General features: G+C 42.4%; 1 protein-coding gene across 17 annotated transcripts in view; it reads left to right on the forward strand.

The window, feature by feature from the left end:
• Nucleotides 1-24652, forward strand: part of PRDM2 (PR/SET domain 2) — a 113887-nt gene that overhangs the window by 50109 nt on the left and 39126 nt on the right. For 11 of the 17 annotated variants that reach the window (XR_004973987.1, XM_036349085.1, XM_036349090.1 and 8 more), the window contains one exon: nt 1607-1733. The exons of 2 other annotated variants lie outside the window; for them this stretch is intronic. Coding sequence is in view for 10 of the 15 variants with exons in the window: in XM_036349085.1 (XP_036204978.1) it covers nt 1607-1733 (127 nt within the window). In the remaining 5 variants the exon portion in view is untranslated. 4 more of the 17 variants (XM_036349098.1, XM_036349093.1, XM_036349094.1 and 1 more) reach the window with 2 other exon arrangements.

Consider the following 24652-nt stretch of genomic DNA (forward strand, 5'->3'; position numbering starts at 1 on the left):
TGTCTTTTTATTAGTCTCTTTAGTTTGCTTTTATGGCCTTTCAGTTTTGAGAGAGCTGGTCAGTTATTTTGTAGAATGTCCCACAGTTTGGGCTTCTCTTGTGTTGCATCGTGATTAAATTACGTTTGTTCATGTTGGGCAGAAATCTCCACAAGTGATGCTGTGCTCTTTTCTGTGCATAGTACCAGGAGGCACATATGTCTAATGTCATTATAAAGATAGTTTTTAACTTTGGAACTAGTAAATGTTTTAGGGGGAGATATTTTGAAACTTTGCAAATATTCTGTTATTCTTCAAATTTCTGCCTATAAGTTCCATCGATAATTCTTGCCTGAATCAATTATTACTGTGATGATTACCAAGTGGTGATTTTCTAATTCCATTTATTTTTAATTGAATTTGCTGGGGTTATATTGGTTAATAAAATTATATAGGTTAAAGTGTATAACTATAATACATCATCTATATATTGTATTGTTTGTTCACCATCCAAAGCCGTCTCCTTTCATCACTATTTATCCCTCATTTCCCCTCTTCTACCTGCCTCCTTTATTTCTCTTTTAGTGATTAGTTGGGATCTGCTTTAATGAAGTTTTCCTTCTTATTTATTTGTTCATTCATTCATTCATTCATTCATTTAGATCAGTATGGACTCATTGATTCTTATTTTATTCATAGGGTTTTAGGTAGAATGTTACTTGTGTTGACCCTCTCGGAAGTATTTGAACAGATGAGCCATTGTGAGAGAAGCCAGTCAGACATTTCCCTAAATCCTGTTTAGGAGAGTAATCTTTACACTCAGTCTATTTGTTCTTCAGGGTCTTGTTCTAGGTGTATTCAGTATGTTGGTGGTATATGTCCTCACTACTGACATGAAAGTTAAGAATTAATGTTTTAGGAGCATAATACATGTGAGGTATTTTTAGGTATTTCCTTGTAAATTTGTCACGTAAACTCGATGTGTGGTACAGAGGGTGAGACGGTGAATTTTCTATGGACCTGAGTAGAGAATTTGAACTATATAAACAGTGAGTTTTGCAGAGAATGAAACAAAATAATAAATAGGTGGTGGCGGTGCACAGATATACCCTGTCCTTTTAGCTTTTCCGTGATGTAATTAGCGGCGACTTAAAAATGTGCAGTGGCATGTAGTTCTTCCTTATCAGGCTAAACTTGCTCTTGGAATCTGAACCGTGCACTGGTAATTAGATTTCAGCACTTCTCTTTCCAAACCTCCTGGTTCTTTCTAATTGTGCTTGAAATTGCTCATCAGCTAGATTTCATGAGCAAAATGGTTCCGGGCTTTTCTTTTTTCCCGTCTGTAAGGCTTTGAACAGTAAGATTCGCAGCATATGGCAGTTTTGAGTTTAAAGCAGTCAGCCTACTAGATCCATAGATGGCCTATGGACCATGGAGAGGAAGCGGGCGGGAAGTGAGGTCCTCCCTCCAGCAGAGGGTTCCTTCCCGCAGCCACCGCCCGCCGCCGCAGCGGGTTTCGGAGCCCTTCCTGCCCGGCTGGCCTCTGGCTCGCGGCCCCTCCCTGCCCCCGCCCCACCAACAACCGCCGCTCTGATTGGCTCGGCGCCTGTCTCTTCTCTCCCCGCAGCCAATCGCGCCGGGCGAGGAGCTCCTGGTCTGGTACAATGGGGAAGACAACCCCGAGATAGCAGCTGCGATTGAGGAAGAGCGAGCCAGCGCCCGGAGCAAGCGGAGTTCCCCGAAAAGCAGGAAAGGTAGGAGCCCGCCGCCGCTCCCTCGCCGCTCCGGGCCGGCAGGATCCAGGCCGGGGCGGCGCCCGCAGCTCTCGGTGACCTTTTCCGGACTGACCGCCTGCCCATGATCCGGCCCCCCCGGGCCGCTGCTGAATCACGGCGCCGGACGCTGCGTGGGCTCTTTTCTAACTTGGGGCTGGGATCGGGGCGTGGAAAAGTGCAGGGACCCCAGCGCTGCCCGCAAGCTAGTTGTCACTGCCCCCTCGGACGTCAGGAGAGCCGGACTTAGGGCGGGAGCTGCAGCCTGTGCCTTCCAGCCGTGCACTCCGGTATATTCTTAGCTTTTTGTGCTATTTGCCAGAGAACGCGTCATAAAATGTGTTTCCACAGTGACATTCCCTGGCCGCGTGTCCACCCGGGGCTGCAGTAAGGGCCGGTCGCGCCGCGGCCGGGCTGAGGAGCCCATGTCCCTCGGAGGGCAGAGCAGGCTGGCCGGCCGCGCACTGCCACTCCGCGCGGGCAGATCGGGCACTGTCACTGCCCCGCGAGGGGCTGGGCCCTGTCACTCCAGGCCGCTCGGCACCCCCCTCCTCCCGCGGGCCCGGGCTGTGCCTTCGCTCTCCGCTCCGGGATGGGCCCTGCCACCCCTCCCCACCCCACCCCTCCCCACCCCACGCGGCGCGGCGCGGCGCAAGATTGCAACACTCTTCGGGGTGGGCTGAGGTCTCAGCACCGCAGATCTTCCCGAAATCAGACCATTAGCAGAATGGAAGTTGAGAGTGTGGTGTTTTGTCACTTTTGACTCAACTCCAGTAGTTTTGTTTTATGATGTTTTCAAGCCAAGGTAAAGCGTAGTCACGCTTACAAAGGGAGGGGATAATTTCCGGTAGGAAAATTGTTTGGTTGCATATATCATATTTCTAGCTGGCATTTTGACACGTTGTTGAGATTTAAAAAAATATTTTTTTTATGTGAATTTGTGAATCTTCCATAGAGCCTAGTTTGAATATATGCCAAGGCACAATATGGCAGTTTCTTACTAATATAAAACTCTTTTGTTTTTGCTCGCTTTGGTCTTAAGGAAATTTTTATAGTCATCTGAACTTAGGAATCTGTCCTTTACTCACTACATTGTAAAGTAAATTGTGGAAACCATACTGTAAAATCACAACATAAACTTGATTTAGGGAAAATGTAAAAATGATATTTAAAAGTGTAGGCAAGAAATCCTTTTTGATTTTTCCATTACACATTCTTTGTATTTCACACTATCATGAGAATAACTCATCCAGGGGACAGTTTGTGGGCCTTTTACTAAACACATCTTCTGTATTTGTTGAATATGATTTTGCTAATGTTTTAGGTCATTAAATAATTTGATCCTGAATTAGATGATCAGGCTCTAGGAAATTCCCAGGTGTTTTTGTTTTTGCTGTTTTAACTGGGTATTGAGATTTTTTTTACATTAGGCTTAGTGCATAATTGTTTGCAAAGTGTTCACATAATTCACCTTGTTCCTTTATTTAGTGTTCATTTTGTTTTTAACTAATGTCACCAGCCTCTCCAGGTAAGTTGTGATTTGCAAGGACTAGAGTTTGGGGGGAAGGGAAAGTGTTTACTCTGCTACTAAGCCTAACTAACTGATGTATTTAAACATATTCATAGCTTAATGGAATCGTCACTCCAGGGCTGTTCTGTTTGGCATACTTTGGCATGCATATTTAGGACATTTTATTACTGTTTGCTTTCCTTCTTAATTTATCCCTTAATTTTAAAAATCTATTTAGTTAGATTTAGGAGGGGAAAATGGAAAGTAAACTTTTTGTTTTATTACATGAACTTACACATCTTTGAATTCATACCTGCCTAAATTGCTGTTTTTTTATGTTGAGTTACATAGTTCTTATTTCTTTTTATCCTATTATTTTTTTTATAACTACTCAGGGTAGTAAGCATATAACCAAACTGAATCTTAGGTTTTAATTAAAATACTTGGGTGAGGCTCATTCTTAGAACTTAGTCTGTTTTGAACAGCTTACTGGTAATGAGTCCTGTTTGAACTTTATGACCTAAAGTTTGGAGAGTTTAAATAATGAGTCAAGCTTTTTTTTTGTTTTTGTTTTTCAATTAAATACTCTGTGAAGGCTAATTTATAGCTTGCAAAGACCTGAAATGAGAACTTTTTATATGAACCCGGTTTTATATAGGCCTTAGACATTTTAATATCTTTTCAGGTAGTGATGTCAGTGAGTAAATCAACGTAAAGCTCACTCAGTAGCAATGTTAACTTAGTATTTCTGAAAGCCAGATGTTGAAGATACGCAACTGACAGGTAGATTGACAGTGGTCCTAACTTCACTCCAGTCATGAGAGAGGCAGAGAAACAAAGGGCTGAATGCTGCGCAGCTCTGGCCTCAGCTCCTTTGCATGACAGCTGCTGTGCCTACAGCTGTGCATGCATGTGGTGCCTTTCAGAATTCATCAGATCGCTGGGGGGTCAGGAGGCGAGTTCTGGGCAGTGAAAAGCCCTGGTTCCTTTACATACAAAGTGGTCCCTTCTCTCTTTCCTTCTGAGTCTCTGCCTTTCATTCTTCATTCAACTGATGTTTGTTAAGCACCTGCCGTGTGCCAGGCACTCTGCTAGGTAAGTACTTCGTCATGGTGAGCAAAAAAGAAGCAGTAACTCTTCTTAAGGCGCCTGTAGTCAAGAGACACATGTTAAGTCAGTAAGTTGCTGATCAGCGCCTAGATGGTTGGCATGGAATAGGCCCTCAATAAATATTTGTTGATTGGCAAACAAAGACGCACACAAACCTGCAATGAAGGAAAAGAACGCAGCGCTGTGCGAACACAGTTCACATTGTCTCTGACCAAGGAGCATGCAGTTTTGCCATGGGCCAGAGATGTACACACCTTGGGCATTTTGAGCTAGAATTTTGGATTCTCGGTTTTATAATTTGGTCTAATTTCTTACATGTCTGAGCAGCCCCTGTAATGAGATTGAACATGAGCAGTCCCTTGGATGGGACAGATTAAACTTTTCAGGTATAGAGGCAGGGAGAGTTTTTTAGTGTTAGGTGTTTCCAGTTAATTAAAACCATAGGAAGGTTATAATCTGTGAAGTAACATAGAAGGGCCAAATTTGGATGTATTTGTTACCATCTTCTCCATCTTTGCCTCCTATTTGTTAGTGTGAATTGAACTTGCTTTTTAGCAGTAAACAATGACTATTGGCAAGTGCTCTTTTAGATTATAATAGAACATAATCACAGCCTGTTCTGTTGCCCTGCCCTCTTTTGGCTACATAGGAGCCCTGCCTGAAGTTCTTTTACCCTAAGTAAACAGGGCTTTTGTACAGTTGGGCTTAGTGGAAGGAAAGAAAAACACAGGACCCCTGGGTTTTTACCTGGTAACTGGGCAAACTATGTCACCTCTCTGGGGCTTAGTTTCCATAGCTTTAAAAGTGGGTGCCATTGCATGATGGGCCTGGTGCTACCTAACCTCACATGGTTGTTGTCAAGAGCAAATGAGATTATAAAAAGGAACAGCTCTGTGCAGCATGTGAGTCCCTACTTGTAAGTGCCACCAACAATGTGTAGCTGACAGCTACTTAGGTGTTTCTCACCAAGGAACGACTGAGTTTGTGACTCATTTAATCAATCAGTATTTATGGAGCACATGTGAAAGCTCAAAATAAGCAGTGGGTCTCTTCCGCCTCTCTTCCCATGGCTGAGCCTCACTCTGTGCCACTTTGCCCCTTTTGTAGGCCTAGTTCAAACCTATTGACTTCTCCTGTTCACAGCAAATTAGAAGGAAATTAGAAAGGGAGAGTTACTTATAGCAGCAAATAGTTTTATTGCTGATAGCTGGACAGTAAAGAAGACAGAAAGTTTATGAGAAAACCAGTAATGAGTTAAAAGGAGCACAGTTCCTTAATGTCACTTAGCAGGTTCAGGTAATCTATATATCGCTCCGATCGGGACTGGGCAAGATGGCCCTGATTGGCTGCAATCACTGGCCAGGCCGAGGCGCTCCACTCGTGCACGAATTCGTGCACCGGGTCTCTAGTTCTTTATAAAAATTGTAAATAGTCCCTGAGAGTATCAGCTAGTTTATAGTATTTATCTAGGTGACCTTTAGTCACCACAGAACAGTTAAATTATAATCAGCTTAAAAAGAAAATTTTATCTGTTTGTACAATCACAGCCCTTCAAATTAAAAACCTCCATACTGTGACAAACACTCAATTTTTTTGAAATTTACATGTTTGAAGTTCTTTCGTCAAAGGCGATAAAGCCTATAGAAATTTGTAGTCAATTTAGAGAGGTAAGGGATCCACATGGAAAATAACTTGATCTGAGGTAGTTTACAAAAAAGAAAGTGCTAACCGAAAGGACTGTTGGCGTTGAGAGAGGGAAAAGGGACCTCTGGGCTGGGAGGGCTGGGAGTCTTTATTTAGACAGGGTGGCAGGATGGGCGCATTTCGGAATGTAGAGCAGAGAGGATGTGCAGAGGAGCCTTCGGGACTGTGAGCAGGTCAGTGACATGAGGGTGTGGGTGATCTCCCCCAGGTATTTAACATGTGCAGTGTCTGCATCAGACACTATTCTGAGTGCTGAAGCTACAGGTTCCTGCTCTCACGGGATTGACATTCGAGAGTGAGGGGAACGGCCAGCAAGACGAACGACAGGACAGGTCCTGTAATGTTAATGAAGTGTGTATGTGTGGGGTGTAGAGGGGTAGCCAGCAATGGCTTTTTGGAGGCTGTGACATGAAGGATACAGGGTGGGCCCCGTCAAGTTCTAGGGGCTGAGAGCTCCAGGAAGAGAAGCTGTTTGGGTGTTACCAGTAGCATTTGGGGAAATTGATTGATGGGCTGGTGCATCGTGAGGGCCACCTAAGGAATTCACATGAGTATTTTTAAATTATGAAACTTAATTTTGCAAATGGACATGTTGGTCTTTTTTCTGCTACCAGGCACTGCACTTAGTGTCTGGATTGGTAGGGAATGTTAGAGAGATGGCCCAACTATCCAGGGGGGAGCGTCTCCATTTTATTGCAGCTCAATGCAGGTCAGACTTAAACTGAGTGTTGTAGTTGATGTTTTTGGGGTCCAGGATAGGGAGGGGATAGTGGACAGAGGAGGTGATGCTGCTTTGTGGTCACAAAGTGGAGCACAGTGGGGAGGACCTGTGATAAGAAAGTGAGGAGGGAATGGAGGAAAGAGCAACGCATGAGGTGGGGAAAGAAAACTCACAAGGACGTGAGGTCACAGGACACTGCTAGACAACAGGCAGAAGCATATAGATGCAGCAAGAGCCTCCGGTGGAGACAGAGCTTCGTGGGCAGGGGTGTGCGGAGCTGTCGCAAGACACAGGAATGAGCCTGGGTGGTGCTGAATAGTGCTGAGCACTGCCACGGCATTCCCAGTTAGCCTGTACTGGGGTGTCCAAACCATCTGCATGGTTTGCACCAGCTCCTGCTGAGGACATGGAAATTGGTGAGGTTGGATAACTTGTCTAATTGAGTGTCGGTTAGAACTTGAACCCAGGTTTTCCGTGCCTTTTCCTCCGCAGAATATGCAGCTATCTGTCCTCTTTCACCTGTGGTGGGCAACAGCAGTAGAAGTGACAACACTGGTTTCATTGAAAATTAAAATTAGAGAATACATTTAATAAACACAGAAAACAGGTGGGCTTCAGTGGAGTTTGATCTCCTCACCTTCCAGAGCAGCGGACAGCTGTTCCAGGCTCCTTGGCCAAAGCTGAAGAGCAGAGGTCTGGCTGCAGGACCAAGGCCTGGGTGATGATGGCAGACCTGAACCTTCTAGGTGTGTGGTAGGCAGGTCCTCTGTCCACTTACTCACCATAATTCTTGTTTATAGGGGGTAGAGCAGGGCGTGGGCAGTTGGAAGTGGTAATGTTTCTGTGGAAATGTGGCCCCAGCTATATGGCTTGTGAGAGGTGTCCCAAGTGGAGGTGTCCTTGTCCCCTTGACAGCTCTTGCTGCCTTGGAGTTGAGTGATACCTTTGCTGAGCATCCGGTGTCTCATCTCTTGTGATCGCCTGCCAAGTCATTTGCTGCTACTGTTGCGATCATCTGTTTTTGAAAACGCAGTACAGTTTTAATATTTTTCCAAGAGTAGGAATCAGATTAAATTTTGTAATTCTGCTGTTACTGAATTGCCCCAAATTTAGGTAAATCAGTTGATCAGTATTTTTGTTTTCTACCTTTGATTCTTAATCTTATAACCTTGTTCACAGGCAAATTATGTAGATTAACTAAAATATTCCAAAGCACTTTTCCAAATTTTATTCATATTTTACTGGATGAACTTACAAAAATCCCAGTGTATTCCATGATTCAAATCTGCTTAAAATATAATAATTGAGTGACTTAGGAAATATGCTATGTTCTGTCTATACCTGGGTTGTTGTTTTGGTTCTCCTGTCCCTGTGTTAATTGGAAGGTGAGATTTAGCCTAATTCAGAAGAAAGTTTGATTATGATTACGTTTTATAAAAGGTAAGAAGACCCCCACAAGATTCTATTGTAGTGACTTCAAAATAGTTTATTTGATTTTTAAAATTTCAGTTGTAATTTGAAAGTAGAAAAACAATTAGCTGTGCTTTTCTTAAATATGAATACTAGGTTCTTTTTCTGAATCACGAATTACTTGCTGTTTTTAAAAATCATCGAGTGTTTCCTTTCCGGGGCAGTTTGACATTTTTGTTTACAAATAAGCTATTATAATATGGGATCGTAAATGTTCATAGGAGAGATACAGAGAAGAGAAGATGGTTTTATATTTGAAGTTGCCTCTAAAGAATTGAGGAATTGGATAAGTACTCCAAGAACACCATTATGTAGGTTAAAAATGAAGACATTTCTTTCCGTTAAAGGTGGTTGGAGAGCTGCAGCCTCAGGTAGAGTAGCATGGTACTCTATCTGCTCACACTACACACTGCCAAGGACAGTCCTGAAGTTTGGTTTTGTTGATGTTAATATTTTGGGTGATGACGTTTAGGGAAGCTTGAATGATACATAAAAGCAAGAGTTATTTGAAAACACTACTATTGTTTCTCAAAGTTGAAAAGTTATAAACACTGAAACTAGCTGTTTTTTTTAAACCACTCAGATTAAACATGTGTCAGGCATTACAAGAGTTTTTGGCCGAGTATTTTGATATGGACATATCTCATAATTTGACATTTTTTGGTACATCATGTCATTATGTGATAAATTACTGCTTTCTGTTGATGGTGACCATGATGGCAAATGCTTTTGTTTCTTTAGCAAGTCTCGCCAGAACTTAGCGCTGTGCTTGGTGCTCCATATAGAGACAGTGCCTGACTTAGCATGGTGTCAGTTACAATGTTTTGGTTTACGTGGTGTAAAAGTGATGCGCGTTCATTAGAAACTAGCTAAGCCCCAGTGATGGCGAACCTTTTGAGCTCGGTGTGTCAGCATTTTGAAAAACCCTAACTTAACTCTGGTGCTGTGTCACATACAGAAATTTTTTGATATTTGCAACCATAGTAAAACAAAGACTTATATTTTTGATATTTATTTTATATATTTAAATACCATTTAACAAAGAAAAATCAACCAAAAAAATGATTTCGCATGTCACCTCTGACACGTGTGTCATAGGTTCACCATCACTGAGCTAGGCCAAGCTGTGGTGTTCAGTAGTTTAAATGCATTCTCGACTGTCGGAAGCCAGTCCATCCTTGCTGCTTGACACAGTCGCTGCAGGGAAGAAACATCTGCACAGCATATGTTTCAAGGGACCTGGCGTATATGGCATATGTTTGCTCCCCCTCTTAGCGCTGTGTGTTTTAAACAGGACCACCTCCCCAAGAAAGGTTGTTTCCCCAGGTTAGGGATTAACAGGACTAAGGAAGAGAATAAATCAGTGAAACCCCCTAGTATTACAGAAATACCATGTACTACTTATGAAGAACTTGGACTAAGACTGTTGGCAGTAAATTTGGGACTCGTTGGGCCCACATCCCCAGGGGTCTGCCCACCAGGGAAAGCGCCAAAGCCTATACCCCTGGAGACTCACAGACACAGGGCAGTCTCAGGGAAGGCAAGCAGCGAGGCTGGGAGGACATAACCTTTACTGGGGAGGATAATCTCCTTCAGTCACTTCTTGTAGCTTATCAGTAGAGCAGTGACCTTGGAATAGCCCTTATAATGGAACACAGAGATTAACCTAGACAGGATTAAACTCAACAGAACTAGATTAACAAGGGTCCTAACCTTTGGAATAGAATGGATAGGATTAAAATCAACTGGTATAAATACAGATGTAACAGGACAATAAAGACAGAACCTGGCTAGAGAACCTCGCTATGCTGATCAGCTGAACACTGTCTGTGTCATTCATTCTTCGCCGGCTCCGTCCACACCTTTGGAAACCCCTGGACCTGCTGGGGCGGCTGGACCTCAACACTCGACTACGGTATTTTCAGTTTATAATGGGTTTATCAGGATGTGACCCCATCGCAAGCCCAGGAGCGTCTGTACCTCATTGCTAGCCCTTCCAGTGGCCCCGCAAAGCAGTGATCATTTCAGTCATTGCCCTTTGTAGATGAGGAAACCGATACTCAGAGAGGCCACGTGGTTTGCCCTATTTTGCCCAGCTACTTAAATTACTTGGCCTTACCTAAATCCAGTTTTTATTCATAATGTTTCTAAGTAGAACAGTTATACTGAGTAAGTAGCAGTGTTTTATAAGGCTTTGCCAATTAGTCAAGATGAATTTTCACTACTTAGTTTGAATGGCTCACTTTAATCCTAAATAATAAGGTGATATAGTGTGATTAGGTGAAGTCTTTGGTATTGGAAAGCGAAGTTATGGTTAGAACTAGTGCCTTCAGCTATTCTTCTTGTGGGGGTTTATGGACTGAATAGATTTATTGTATTCCTTTGATCACCTAAAACAGTTTTTTAAAACACTGACAGAGTACATTTTATTCCTTGCTAGCTGTTGTTAAGTGTTTTTTAATTTTTTTTAAATATGTGTAGTTTTTTAAAATTGATTTTTAGAAAGAGAGGAAGGGAGAGGGATAAAGAGATAGAAACATCAGTGAGAGAGACATGTCATCAATCAGCTGCCTTCTGCACGCCCCCTAAAGGGGATGGAGCCCGCAACTTGGGCACATGCCCGGACCGGGAATTGAACCAGTGGCCTCTTGGTTCATGGGTTGACACTCAACCACGCCAGCCGGGCTGTCTCAGTGTTTTTTAACGTATTCGTCTGCTCGAGCTTTTTAGGAATATTTCATTTCTCTTAAGTTTTACATTGTTTTTGAAATCAGCTGAGAAACCACAGAGCAGAGTGAGACATAGCCTTTGCCTGCCTCCCGCTGCAGTACTGCGGCAGAGAGGCTGGGTGTGAGGTGGCAGAGCTCCCCTGGTTGGTCTTCCCGATGATTTTAAGAGCCCCGTGGTGTTGAGCTTCCTCCTCTGTGCCAGTGTTTTCTGTTGAGAATGACTGGGCAAATACTGAGAATGACTGAATAAAATCTCATTTTAAATGTTTTTATACGCTGAGTTTTATGGATTGTGAACGTGTTTTAATTAACATACACTAAAAATTAAATCTAGAAACTATGTGCAATTCTGATTTGTTTGTGAATATCATTGAGTTAAATCGCACTTATTAGTTTCTTTCACTGTCTTCAGTAAAAACTAGAGATTTTGTTTGTTTTGTCAAGTGCTTATTTGGGGGTAGCTTTTTATTTTTTACTTTCCCCCCCTAAGAGGATCTCGTTTGAAGCAGTACCTTCTTCAAAGGTTTTGTTTACTGATAGAGCTGTGCCTATGCTAGTGACTTGACTCATTCCTGATGAAAGCATGAAAGGAAGCGAAAAGGAGAGAGGAGGTGCCCTAACCTGTGGTCAGCAAACCGCGGCTTGCGAGCCACATGCGGCTCTTTGGCCCCCTGAGTGTGGCTCTTCCTCAAAATACCACGTTCGGGCGCGCACATACAGTGCGATTGAAACTTCGTGGCCCATGCGCAGAAGTTGGTAGTTTGTGGAAGAGCTGGTATTTTGTGAAAGAGCCACACTCAAGGGGCCAAAGAGCCGCATGTGGCTCGCGAGCCGCAGTTTGCCAACCACTGCACCTGTCCACGTGCATGCTTGAATTTTCTTAATGAGGGGCAGGGTTTGCTTTCTTAATTGTATTTATTTCACCACAGAGTCTATAGAATATGTATGTGTTTATAAAGTTTTAAAAACTTCTTGAATTTGTAACAAAATGTAAAATGGCCTTTTCTATCTGCAACTTTTACTGAGAGGACTTTATTCAGTTGTCCCTTTAAAGATTTAATAAGCCCTTAATACCGCACCCCCACCATGCCTCAGACACATGCTTAGTAATCTGAATTTTCATTTTTCAAATTTCTTAAGTATTTTCCTTTTTGTTCTACCCTAAGTCTTGTGGAATTATGGGTAAGAGACTAGAAAATTTTCAGTGTTTGTAGTATTTTTTATAGCTCTTTCCCATTTTTGTGGTTGTGACCTGACCCTGAAATTTAAAATATTTTTTTTTTTTTTTTTTTTTTTTTTTTTTTTTTTAAATATATTTTATTGATTTTTTACAGAGAGGAAGGGAGAGAGATAGAGAGTTGGAAACATCGATGAGAGAGAAACATCGATCAGCTGCCTCATGCACATCTCCTACTGGGGATGTGCCCGCAACCCAGGTACATGCCCTTGACCGGAATCGAACCCGGGACCTTTCAGTCCGCAGGCCGACGCTCTATCCACTGAGCCAAACCGGTTTCGGCTAAAATATTTTTTTATGGAAGTTTTAATGTGATAAATGTTATATAGTTATTTTAAATGCTATTTATTGGTTAATACATTTATTTTTAATATACAGAGAATATTTGAATAATTTTAGAGGCCAGAGATTTATTCTAATGATAAAATGATATTGTATGTGTGTGGTATATACAAATGTCAGTTTCTAAAATAAGATTATGACATCTAAAATCCTTGCTAATTTAATACTTTCAAAACTTTGACTTTTATATGTTTTTATTAGTTTATAACCAAAACCTAATTTTGCCCTTCATGAATAAGCTGTCCTGTGCTAGTTTACATACATTTGCAGAGGATTATCTTTGCTTTGGTTAAAAAGAAAAGCAATAAATACAGCTTAGGTTCAAGTCCCCTCTTTCTTTATTTCTGTGAAGCTACAGTGATAAACAGTCTTTTCCTCTTGTACTCAGAATCCTAACTCTTGATGTAGTCTTTTGTAGGTTTCCTAAGCCATCACATGCCACAAAAATGAAGGCAAACTGGTTTGTTCACCCCAGTTTAGAACTTCTAAATGGAATTATGTGCAGGGTTTGAAGTTGCAATACGGTTTAGAATGGGCAACAAGGTGGTTTTTGTGCCGTTTGTTATTCTTTCCACTGTTTGGCTTCTTCCGGTCAGTTTTCATTCTCTTGCCAATTTGAGGGCTAAAATATGGCTCTCTGGTTCTGTTGGCTGTATTTTTTGTTTTTAATGTGTGAGATTATCAGGACCCGTTTCTCCATGGAATAAAGTAACTACTGGCTGTAAGCAGAATGTCCGAGGTCCCTGTGAGGGCGGGCTTTTCCGCCCTTCACCACCTGTCTTGGTATCTTCTCTGTGAGCAGTGGAGACCTAAGTCTTTGCTGGGGTCCAACCCCAGCAGGTCCAGGGGGTCCCCAAAGGCGTGGATGGAGTCGGCGAAGAAGGAATGACACGGAGACAGTGTTCAGTTGATCAGCAGCCTAGCCAGGATCTCTAGCCAGGATCTCCAACCAGGTTCTGTGTCCATGTTCTCTTGCTAGGTTCTCCAGCCAGGTTCTCCAGCCAAGTTCTGCTCTGGATCTCCAGCGAAGTTCTGGTTAGTATCTCCAGCCAGGTTCTGTCCAGGTTCTCCAGCCAGGTTCTGTAGCCATGTTCCCTTGCTAGGTTCTCCAGCCAGGTTCTGTCCATGTTCCCTCGCTAGGTTCTCCAGCCAGGTTCTGTGTCCATGTTCCCTCGCTAGGTTCTCCAGCCAGGTTCTGTCCAGGTTCTCCAGCCAGGTTCAGTCACCAGGTTCTAGTCAGGTTCTCTTGCCAATTTCTGTAGTCAGGTTCAGTCCAGGATCTTTTGCCATGTTCTCTCAATCTAAGTTCTGTGTTCTAAGTTCTGTGCCTTGCTGTCTTGTTACATCTGTATTTATACCAGTTGATTCAATCCTATCAATCTCTGTTACAAAGGTTAGGGCATTTCTTATCTCCATTCCAGGGAGTAAAGATTATGTAGCTTAAGCATGATTGTTCATAGTTAAAGTGATTAATTACCTGCCTGGCACTTAGTTGAGGGGTTTTATTCCCTCCCTAACTTCAGGGGAAAATCCCTACCTGGGGAAACAACCTTTCTCAGAGAGGAGACCTTGGTTAAAACACATAGTGCCAAGGTGAGCAAACATATTAAGAACAGTATGCCATATATGCCAGGTCCCTTGAAACAGCAAGCATGGACCGGCTCCCAGCAAATTCCCCCTTTTTTATTTTTTTAAAAGCAGGCATTAAAAAGAAAACCCCCAAATGCTCTCTTGTATCCATTTTAAGAGTAGGATTGGCGCTTTCCGCTATTACCTGAGTCCTGATCTATCACCCCAGGGAGAGCTTGCCAATCCTGCACTTTCCCGGGGTGGAAAGGCTGCAGTGGGGTTAAGGATAAGGCTCCTTGGGCCTACCTTCTCCCATGCCTTTATATTTACCTTTCCTTCCTCAGAAAAGCATGGACATGCTTCTTGTATAAAACGTTCTGTCTGACTGGGAGTAACCTTAATTCCTCTGCTAGCAAGCATATGTGTTAAAAGATCAATACAGAGTCTTATTTCTTTAGACTCAGTATGGCACATCTTCTTAATCTAAAGATCAATACAGAGTCTTCTTTCTTTGGACTCAGTATGGCACATCTTCTCAATCTAAGTTCTGTACTATCCACCTTCTTACCCTACTTATCCTCTATAGGGGGGTCTGCAATACCCTGGTGGAGTCCTATCCGTCCCGAGTGTGGGGTTCTCAATGAGGGGGGAGGGGCTTACCCAGGGGAATCCTGTTCCAGGGGTTCCCAAAGGTGTGGACGGAGTTGGCGAAGACTATCCACCCTCTTCCTACGGTGGAGTCCTATCCATCCCGAGAGTGGGGCTTACCTAGGGGTCCCTGTTTGGGCGCCAGATGCTGGGGTCCAACCCCAGCAGGTCCAGGGGGTCCCCAAAGGCGTGGATGGAGTCGGCGAAGAAGGAATGACACGGAGACAGTGTTCAGTTGATCAGCAGCCTAGCCAGGATCTCTAGCCAGGATCTCCAACCAGGTTCTGTGTCCATGTTCTCTTGCTAGGTTCTCCAGCCAGGTTCTGTCCAGGTTCTCCAGCCAGGTTCAGTCACCAGGTTCTAGTCAGGTTCTCTTGCCAATTTCTGTAGTCAGGTTCAGTCCAGGATCTTTTGCCATGTTCTCTCAATCTAAGTTCTGTGTTCTAAGTTCTGTGTCTTACTGTCTTGTTACATCTGTATTTATACCAGTTGATTCAATCCTATCAATCTCTATTACAAAGGTTAGGGCGTTTCTTATCTCCATTCCAGGGAGTAAAGATTATGTAGCTTAAGCATGATTGTTCATAGTTAAAGTGATTAATTACCCACCTGGCACTTAGTTGAGAGGTTTTATTCCCTCCCTAACTTCAGGGGAAAATCCCTACCTGGGGAAACAACCTTTCTCAGAGAGGAGACCTTGGTTAAAACACATAGTGCCAAGGTGAGCAAACATATTAAGAACAGTATGCCATATATGCCAGGTCCCTTGAAACAGCAAGCATGGACCGGCTCCCAGCAAGTCTTCTTTTCATTTCTACTAGGTTTACGGTGCAGACAGAGCGACCTGGTTAGTTACAGTTTCGATTTTTTTATATGTGGAACGATCTTGTCTATTTACACATTTTGGATTTTAATTTTTGTAGGATTAACACATTAAATTACAATTTCCTTCTTACTGGTATCCAAAACAAGTAATAAAAAGGAGTGGCTATCTCACTCTTTCTTGGTTGGAATTTTGAACAAGGGCTGAAGATTCCAAATGTGCTTGTTTTAAGAAATTTTTTTTTTTTTTTTTTTTTTTTTAATATATTTTATTGATTTTTTTACAGAGAGGAAGGGAAAGAGATAGAGAGTCAGAAACATCGATGAGAGAGAAACATCGATCAGCTGCCTCCTGCACACCTCCTACTGGGGATGTGCCCGCAACCCAGGTACATGCCCCCGACCGGAACCGAACCTGGGACCCTTCAGTCCGCAGGCCGACGCTCTATCCACTGAGCCAAACCGGTTTCGGCGTGTTTTAAGAAATTTTACTCGCTGTTAAAGGTATTACCGCAGGAGGTATCTTTTCCTTACTAGGTATGATCATAGGATTATTTGATAACGGGCAAATTTTAGTGTTAAGCTTAATAAATATCTATTTGCAGTTTTGTTTCAATCAAAATGGTAAATTCAGGATAGAAAATAATGTAAATCACTGTCTGTATGCCAAAGTAAATTAAATTCATGGTTGTAGTAGAGTGTAGAAAACATTAAATCAAGAAGAGATCATGCTTAACCAACTATTTCTGACTCTCTTCAGTTTTCGAGAGACAGAGTCCTCTAAATCTCATGGAGGACTGTCAAAAAGTACGAGGAATTGGTAAACTGTTTTCATAGTTAACGATTGCGTTAATGCCTTCAACCCCGACTTCAATTTTTATGCTAAAGCACATTATAAAAACAAGTAAGCAGCTACCCAAAGTATTTTTTAGTGGGGTGCAAGTATACTGCTGGGGCTTCGCTATTGCTTCTGTATTAAAGATAACCTGATTACTACTTTGCAGAGGGATAACTACTAGTATTAAAAAGAATCCTGAAATGTGTGTGTATGTTGGGTGGAGTAGAGAAGGGAAAAATTGCTGACCCAGCTATACCGAATACTGTGGCATGCTGGAATTACAAGGCCAGGTTCAAATCCCAGTTCAGATTCACACCAATCAGTAGCAGTGTGACTTTGGACAGGTTACTCTTGGTGTTTCGATCTTCAGCTTACCTGTCTGTAAAATGGGGATAAGACCTACCTGTAGAGTTGCTGTGAGCCTTGAGCGAGAGCCTCCTAAGGAACATGCGTGGCACACCGACCTGGGTCTGTTCCATTGTCATTGGTGGGCACCAGCAAAATTAGTTACGTGGTCACTCGGCCTGTCCATTAGCTTATTGAGGCACCTCTGGATTTAAAAAAATGAACAGTTTCAACATGTTCTTTAAACATGTAGTTTGTTTTGGTGACATGGAGTATATTGCAAATTAATGAATGAAGTAGATTGCAAATTAGGTAGGAGTACAGAGCTGCTTTTGAGCTGCAACTAGATACACATAAAGGTACTAAAGATTTCCTCAGATGCTAGAGACCTGCTTCTTTCTTAAAAGCTGTCTTGTTTCACTAGTTACCAAACTAGGACACTGGTGGTTACAGGTTGGAGATAGGGAACTCATGTTTCACTGTTTGCTAGCTGCCCAAATGAAGGGTTTTCTATTTTCTTCCTGTTCTTCTGTCTTACTTTGGTGTGGTCCGAACCACTCGAAGTGGCTCTGCTTGACTGTTATTACCAAGTTTTAGGCACGTGACACTTTAGACGAACTTTGGATACATTTTCTTAGATGTTAAATTATCAGAAAGTCTTGGAAGTCACTGTGGCAGCGATGTCAGTGTGCTGTGTGATAGATGAGGAAATCTGTCAGCTCACATCCTTCTGGATGTGAAACCAGGAAGAAAGTGTGAAAGAGCCATTTCTTAGGAGAAGTTACTAATTAAGTTGACAATATCAGTTTTAAGGAAACAAATGTCCTGATTACCTGTGCAACGTCCTGTTGAGCAATCTGAGCTGTCAGGGTTCTTTCTTTTACTCCGAGGGGTCACACACTCCCTTTCATGTAAACTCACAGCTTGTAATAGCATAGGAGGTCCCTGTGTCCCCACACTTCGTGTTAATGTCTGTGTGTGACTATCTGGGGACTGGAGCTGTCGGTGCTATCTGGTTTTCAAAGGGGCCTAAAGTTTCTTCCTTTACAGGTTAGGAACCATTGAAGTATGAACGCATGTATTTAATTTTAAAAATTAAGCAGAGACAGCAATAAAATCAGTGGATTACAGACTAAGAAATGAAATACATTTACAGCTTTTGCTGTCAGGGCATCAGTATATATTGATGGGGACATTGGTGTTTGTCAGCATTCTCACCTCTCAGTTAAACTGTCCTCATTGGATTGTACATTTCCTTACTGATATGTTGGTGGGGTCATGTGAACTGATGTAGAACAAATGAACAAAAAAAATGGATGAATTTGGAGTTGTTAGTGGAAGCAGAATGCCATTGTCTTCATAAGAAGGAACATATGCTGACAATTCAGGCTTGTGGGCGTGGGGTTTCTGTAATTATTTAGCAGAATCTGCTGTGGCTAATCCTGACAGTTGATTTCATTTATTGAGTCTGTGTCAGGCACTCTGCAAAGTTCCTATGCACATCATCTCATTTTTCTCCGCCCCTCGACACAAGCAGGTAGTTATCACCAGTGTGTATCACAGGTCCCATCTGCCATGAGCAGGGTTATTTCTCGTTAATCCAGGCATTGCCCAAGACTGCACAGTATAGTTTCAGTTCTGTGAGTTTCAGCTTTGTGGGCATCTGTCCTTTGAGGACCTATATTATTGAGAGTGGCACCCAGCAGTGGAGAGGGAGAGGAGCCAGTCCAGGAAGTCCAGGACTGTCTCACTTTAATTGGAGTCAGCTCTTTGCAGGGAAGATGTGTGACCCGTGGGAACACAGGAACCGTTTGGGAGCAGGTGAAATGAGTGACTAGATTGAGAGTGAGACCCTCCCATCATGGGCACTGGCCTAGGAGACAGCTGTATTGCAAACCCTAGTCCTTTGTGAGTCCTTCCTCCCTGGGGGCCTCCTTTTATCCCAATATTGAGCAGGACAGTGTGGGATAACCCTCGGAGACTTGCAGAATGAGACTTAGTGTTTCTAAAAGGCTGTGACCTCAGTGCTGGCGCCTGTTGGAAAAGGTGGAGGTCTCAGCTGTGCTCCTGAGGAGGGCCGCAGGTTGTAGCTCCCTCAGCAGCCTCTTAGCAGCCTGCTGTACCTGGCTGTATGGCTCTTTACATCACCAATCTCTCTTCCTATGGACCACTCTGTGTCTCTCTCCCTCCCTCTCCCCAGTGGCCTGCTTTCTTCTTCCCTCCTTCCTTCCCTTCCTGTAAAAAAAATTGTTTTAACGAAATACAGATTTCTGGAATATTTTTTTCTACTCAGAATTTGCTTCTTGTTGACATTAGTAGGGCCTTTCCTCAAAGGGGCTTGCTTGTTTTGTACAAAGTTAGATATAAAACTTCAATTTGAAATTCCACCAGTGCAGACTTCTTTGTAGTAAAATACATAAATTCCCTTTAGCTCTCAACAAAGGGCCTTGTAGATAATAAGCACCCAAGAAAAATTACCAAAATACTTCTACTTCACCATTCTTCCAGAAACTTTACAAAGCATGTAGAGCAAGTATGTCAAGTTCGCGGCCGGAGGGCCACATGTTTGACATGCTTGACGTAGAGGAAAAAAATTTAATCTAAAAAAATAGTGAGCTTGAGCTAAAAAAAATTTTTTAAATCCTTACCCAAGGATATTTTTCCCATTACTTTTTAGTGAGGGAGGGAGGGAGGGAGGGAAAGAAACAGCCATGTGAGAGAGACATATCGATTGGTTGCCTCCTCCACACTCCTTGACTGGGGCCAGGATGGAACCTGCAACCTGGTACGTGTCTTTGACCAGGAATCAAACCCGAGACCCTTGCATCCATCCCTGGATCAACGCTCTAGCACTGAGCAAAACTGGCCAGGGTGAGCTTGGGTTAAATTTGAGTAATTCTGTAGTTTGATACAAGCTAGTACATTAGAGAATAGATGTGTTGTTAAATAGGCTAGTAATAGGTTTGTTTTTAGGTGAACATCAATCAATAAGAAAAAATCTGGACTTGAATTTAAATGTAATTTATGATTTAAAAATAATTACTGTATGAGAATACATTTTAGTTCCTTCTCTGTTTCTTGAGTCTGAAAGATGCCTTGGCAGTTTGGAGTTTGTGGGAGTGGGTGAATTTATGCTAGCCAGTGTGCATGCGTCAGCCTAGAGCAGGCCAAGCTCTCTGCTGGAGCAGTGAGTGCGGCCTCAGTCCATGAGGTTGGTTAGGAGCACATCTGCAGGCCAGAAAGGGACTGGAGGACAGCTGAGGGCTTGGACAGAAGGCAGTGCGGTCACTTAGCAATAGTCATGAAGAGCCTTAAAAATTATCCTGGAATGAAAGTGTGTCATTTCATGGTAGATCCAAGGGATTAGGGCAAGCATGTCAAACTCAAAGGCTAACACGGGCCAAATAGTAGTAAACGAGGCATGCAGCCCAGGGGCCATGAGTTTGACGTGCTTGGATTAGGGAGTTTAGTATCTGTAAATTCTCTTATTTTTATAAACGAATTTCTTCTTTCTTTTTTTTGGTTAATCCTCACTCAAAGATATTTTTTTCCATTGATTTTTAGAGAGAGAGTAGAAGGAAGAGAGAGGGAGGGGAGTGAGAAAGAAAAATTGATGTGAAAGAGACACATTGATTGGTTGCCTCGGGCACAAGCCCAGACCTGGCTGAAGCTGGGGATTGAACCTGCAACCCAGGTATGTGTCCTTGACTGGGAATTGAACCCGAGATCCTTTGGTACATGGGCCGACACTCTTATCATTGAGCCACACTGGCCAGGGCTGTAAATGAATTTCTTAAACCACTACCAAAATGAGGCATATTCAAGTGCCATTGTCTAATTTTTGCACTTTAGAAGAAGCAAAATAAAAGCATTGAGCTCACAGTCCACTGCCAAAACATTGATCTGGGAGGCACTCAATATGGTTGTTTTAATTAGGTTTCTGATTTAAATAATGCTGGCTACAGTAACCAAACACATACAGTGATATCAGAAAAGAAGAGGCATGTGGCTGTTCACAGGAAGACCAGTTGACTTTTCGTTTGGAGTAATGTGATGCATAGGGAAAGAGTTGAAGGATGCATGGACACCAAAAACTATCTGTGGCAATTTGAATGCTTAAGCAGTTTTGACGATTTAATGTCTGTTAGGAATATTTTAAATCCCTTTTAAATCTTTATAACTGTGTGTCTTGTGGATTTGGTGTTTCTGGGGATAATGCTTCTTTTCTGGACACTTACACTGAGGTGTACAGGTGAGAGTTGGAAAACAGAGAAACACTTCAGTAAGACCTTTTGCTGTGCAACTGTATTTTATAAAATTACATGTATTAATCTCAACCAAAGAAAACATTTTCAATTGCCTCACTAATTTTGCGTTTGTAGGTATTTTTAAGAAATTTTTTTTTTGCATAATGTAAGCAAATGTTTACCTAGAAAAATTAGGAAATGCAAACAGATAGGAAAACAGGTATTATGCCCTCATCAGTAATCACATGAATGAGAGCCATCTGTCAACGTCTTAATGTAGATCACCTCAGTTTATGTTGATGGATAAACAGTAGCCTGATTTTATTGAGTGCTTTGACCATTGTTCTATTAAAATTTCTATAAACATGTAAAGATTGAATTTTAAGTGATGTAATTGCTTCTTGACTCAGATTTATATCTAATTTTTACTTCCTGGAAATATTTTAAAATTAAATTTTGTAGTTAATTCATCAGGATATAGTATTATAAAATTTATCATGGGCTCTGAGAGGGAAAAAAACGCCTTTTCCTTTTAGCTGAGACAATTCTTTAGGGTGTGGCTGTCCCCTCTGTTTTAGGGGGTTGCCAAGCACTTGTTCCCGCTTAGCTCCCAGTCCTGGTTTGTTTGGCCACAGGGGACTAATACCTGAACTTGAATTAAGTTCTGTACTTTGTATTCGCCAGTTCACTTTTTATATGTGAGGTTTCAGACTTTACGTATATATTATTTCCCTGTAAAATAAAGGCTCCTGAAAATCCACTAGAAGAATGCTAGAAATTAAAATAATTTTAAAACAGAACAGAATAACAGTTTTAAGTTTCAGAGGTATTTAATTAGTTTCTAAAATAATTTTTTTATGCCGCAAGACTTTCTGAGGTTCCGAAGAGTGTAAGGAAATTTAATGCCTTCTTAATTTGAATTTACAAAAGTTTATTTCTAGGATTTGGAATTATCCAGTCAGAGCCACTAAAAACCTTTTTTAGAGAAATTAAAGGTCCCTTCAGATGTGCTCTTTGCTGTTTTCCCATCAGCCTGACATTTGGAGGAGCCATGACTGCAAAGGCGGCGCACCCCCCTGGCGGGACGCAAGCATTCCAGGAATTTATACTGTGATCTGCAGCTCCGAAGTATCCAGAACTTTTCCATTGTTTCTGTTGGAAGCAAAGTCTAGAGTCCTGGTTTAATACCATGACCAACTTAAAACGAGAGAGGTTTTATTTTTATAATTTGCCTCCAGGTTACAGACAGCTCTTGGCGAGTTTACAAAAAAGATTTGAAATTATGCCCAGGGAGCTTAACAGAATTTCTTACCATCACGTACATTTCAGAGTTATTTCGTGTGTAAAAGAAATCTGTAGAAAATGTATAGCGTATTACATTCATAAAAGCCCACTGTTACAGCATCTTATTGCTTCAAATGTCTCTCTTTCAAACACACGGACTGATGGGCTAAGGCTCCAAGTGGCTTGCTTACCCACTGATCTCACCTTGGCCATTTGTAAGGGCCACTTCTGATCAGCTGATAAACACATCCCCCCTGTGTAACCTTTGACCTTTATGGTGACAGTTTCTGATGCCCGGTCCTCCTAGTTCTGTGCCAGGTTGCCTGATCATCCTGTCAGTGGCTTTTGATGACCTCTGGGTTTTTTGAGCATACATTAAGGATATTGAAATAATTGAAATGGACTGTTAATTCCTTGTGGAAAATTTAGTTTTACATATGTGTCCACCTTCTCACACCAGCTGCAGAATGTTGTACCACCGCCAGATGTGAAGCACAGCCGAGGCCTTGCTCTGACCACCCTTGACCAGCTGACACATAACATCATTTTGGCCATTCATTAAGCTAACAGCATTGCTATTATCTGTTGATTCTCTTTCCTTGCTACCTGATCTGTTAGAGAACTTGTTTTTTTTCTGTCTTTAATCCTATAAAAATTCATTTAATATGACCTTTATCCCTCCCACTCCCCCTGTTAAGCTTTTCATTTGCTTTCAGAATTCTGACTTACCTCTGTGAACCAGTCATCCCCAGTGCTGATATCAGTGCCACACTGGCCTACTTTCATGAAAATTACACCCTTGCCTTTCAAAAATTTTAACAAGATGTATGATGGCTTTATTTATGATGAATTTCTCAAACTTGTCTGAAATGCAGATGGCACTGTTAATTAATTCGCTCTCTCTTTTTTTGTTACTCCTCACCCAAGGATACTTTTTCCATTGATTTTTTATTTTTTTAAAGAGAGAGAGTAGAAGGGAGGGAGGAACAAACATTGCTGTGAGAGACACATCAGTTGGTACCTCCTGCCATTGCCCTCCCTGGGGATGGGTGCATGCCCTTGACCAGGAATTGAACCTGAGTCTCTTTGGTGTGCAGGCTGACACTCTAACCACTGAGCCACGTGGGCCAGGACTCTCTCTTACCTTTTAATGTAGCCCCTTAATTCTGGCATTTGTGTCTCTTCTGTTCTCTATGGTCTGTAACCTTAGCCTAGCAGAGTACTGGGTTGGAGCCTCTCTTCAGTCTCATGTGGAAATATGCTTCCGGTCTTCCAATTCCTAGGAGTGACCCTCTCATTTTGGGCAGGAAGAAGAGGAAGATTTTACGAAAGAATGGTTGCGAAAGCAGGAGTTTCCAGATGATAGTGTCATAGGGCTGGGGAGAGTAATCTGAAGAATGTAAGATCCTCCCTCCCTGCCCCACTTCCTCCCCCACCCCCCACCCCCCCAAAAAAGGTAGGACCATCAAACGCCAAAGGTGAAGGAGAAACTTGGGGCTAATAAGTGAAGAAATTGGGTTTTGTAATGATGAGAGCAGAGGTAACGGTGGGGAGCGGAGAGTCCAGTGCAGGGATCACGGGCTGGATGAGTGGTGGGGAACGAGACCACACGCACCACCCACCCTTTGGAGAGTTGGTGTTGGCCCCTGTTCAGGCAGCCCATGCATTTCCTCCCATGCATTTCCATGACCTTTCATGGCTCTCACCGATGCGGTTTCTCCCGGTTTGGCGGTCAGCTGTGCATCCGAGTAAGATGGGGAGCTCCCCAAAGATCAGACAGACCTGCTGATACTGAACTCTGATTTTATACTGCATAGTTGAGTAATTCCCCAGTGAGGAGGCAGCGCATGTAGAATTACATATGGTTCTACGTGTAATTCCTTTAAATCACCGAATGCAGGAGCCTTCACTGTTGTAATAAGTTTTAATGTACCTTATGCCATCCTTCTAGAATTTTGCATTCTCTCTGATGCCTGAACATTTTAAAGTGAAACATTTTTCTCTAGAATTTCCTAGTGTTTGTTCACGTTATTGGGAGAGTGCAACATAGTCCAGAACTTAATCATGTGGCACTTGAGGCAGTTTTGGTTTTGCACCTCGCATCCAAGCGCCAGCAGTACATGCTTCTCTTGTCCTTAAAAGCCCCCAAAGTGGCTGCTGAGTTTCCCCCCAGGGCAACTATTTCACTAGAAAATCCAGTTCTATTGATATTATTTAATGGTTAATCATATTTGCTCAGATTGGTGTTCTGTGCTGTTGACTGATACTTGTTTCTGGCATAAGATAAAATTGAAATGGAAAAAAATCCGCATTCCACTTTGTTCC

Source organism: Myotis myotis, unplaced genomic scaffold (genome assembly GCF_014108235.1).
Source record: "Myotis myotis isolate mMyoMyo1 unplaced genomic scaffold, mMyoMyo1.p scaffold_m19_p_2, whole genome shotgun sequence".
Lineage (NCBI taxonomy): Eukaryota > Metazoa > Chordata > Mammalia > Chiroptera > Vespertilionidae > Myotis > Myotis myotis.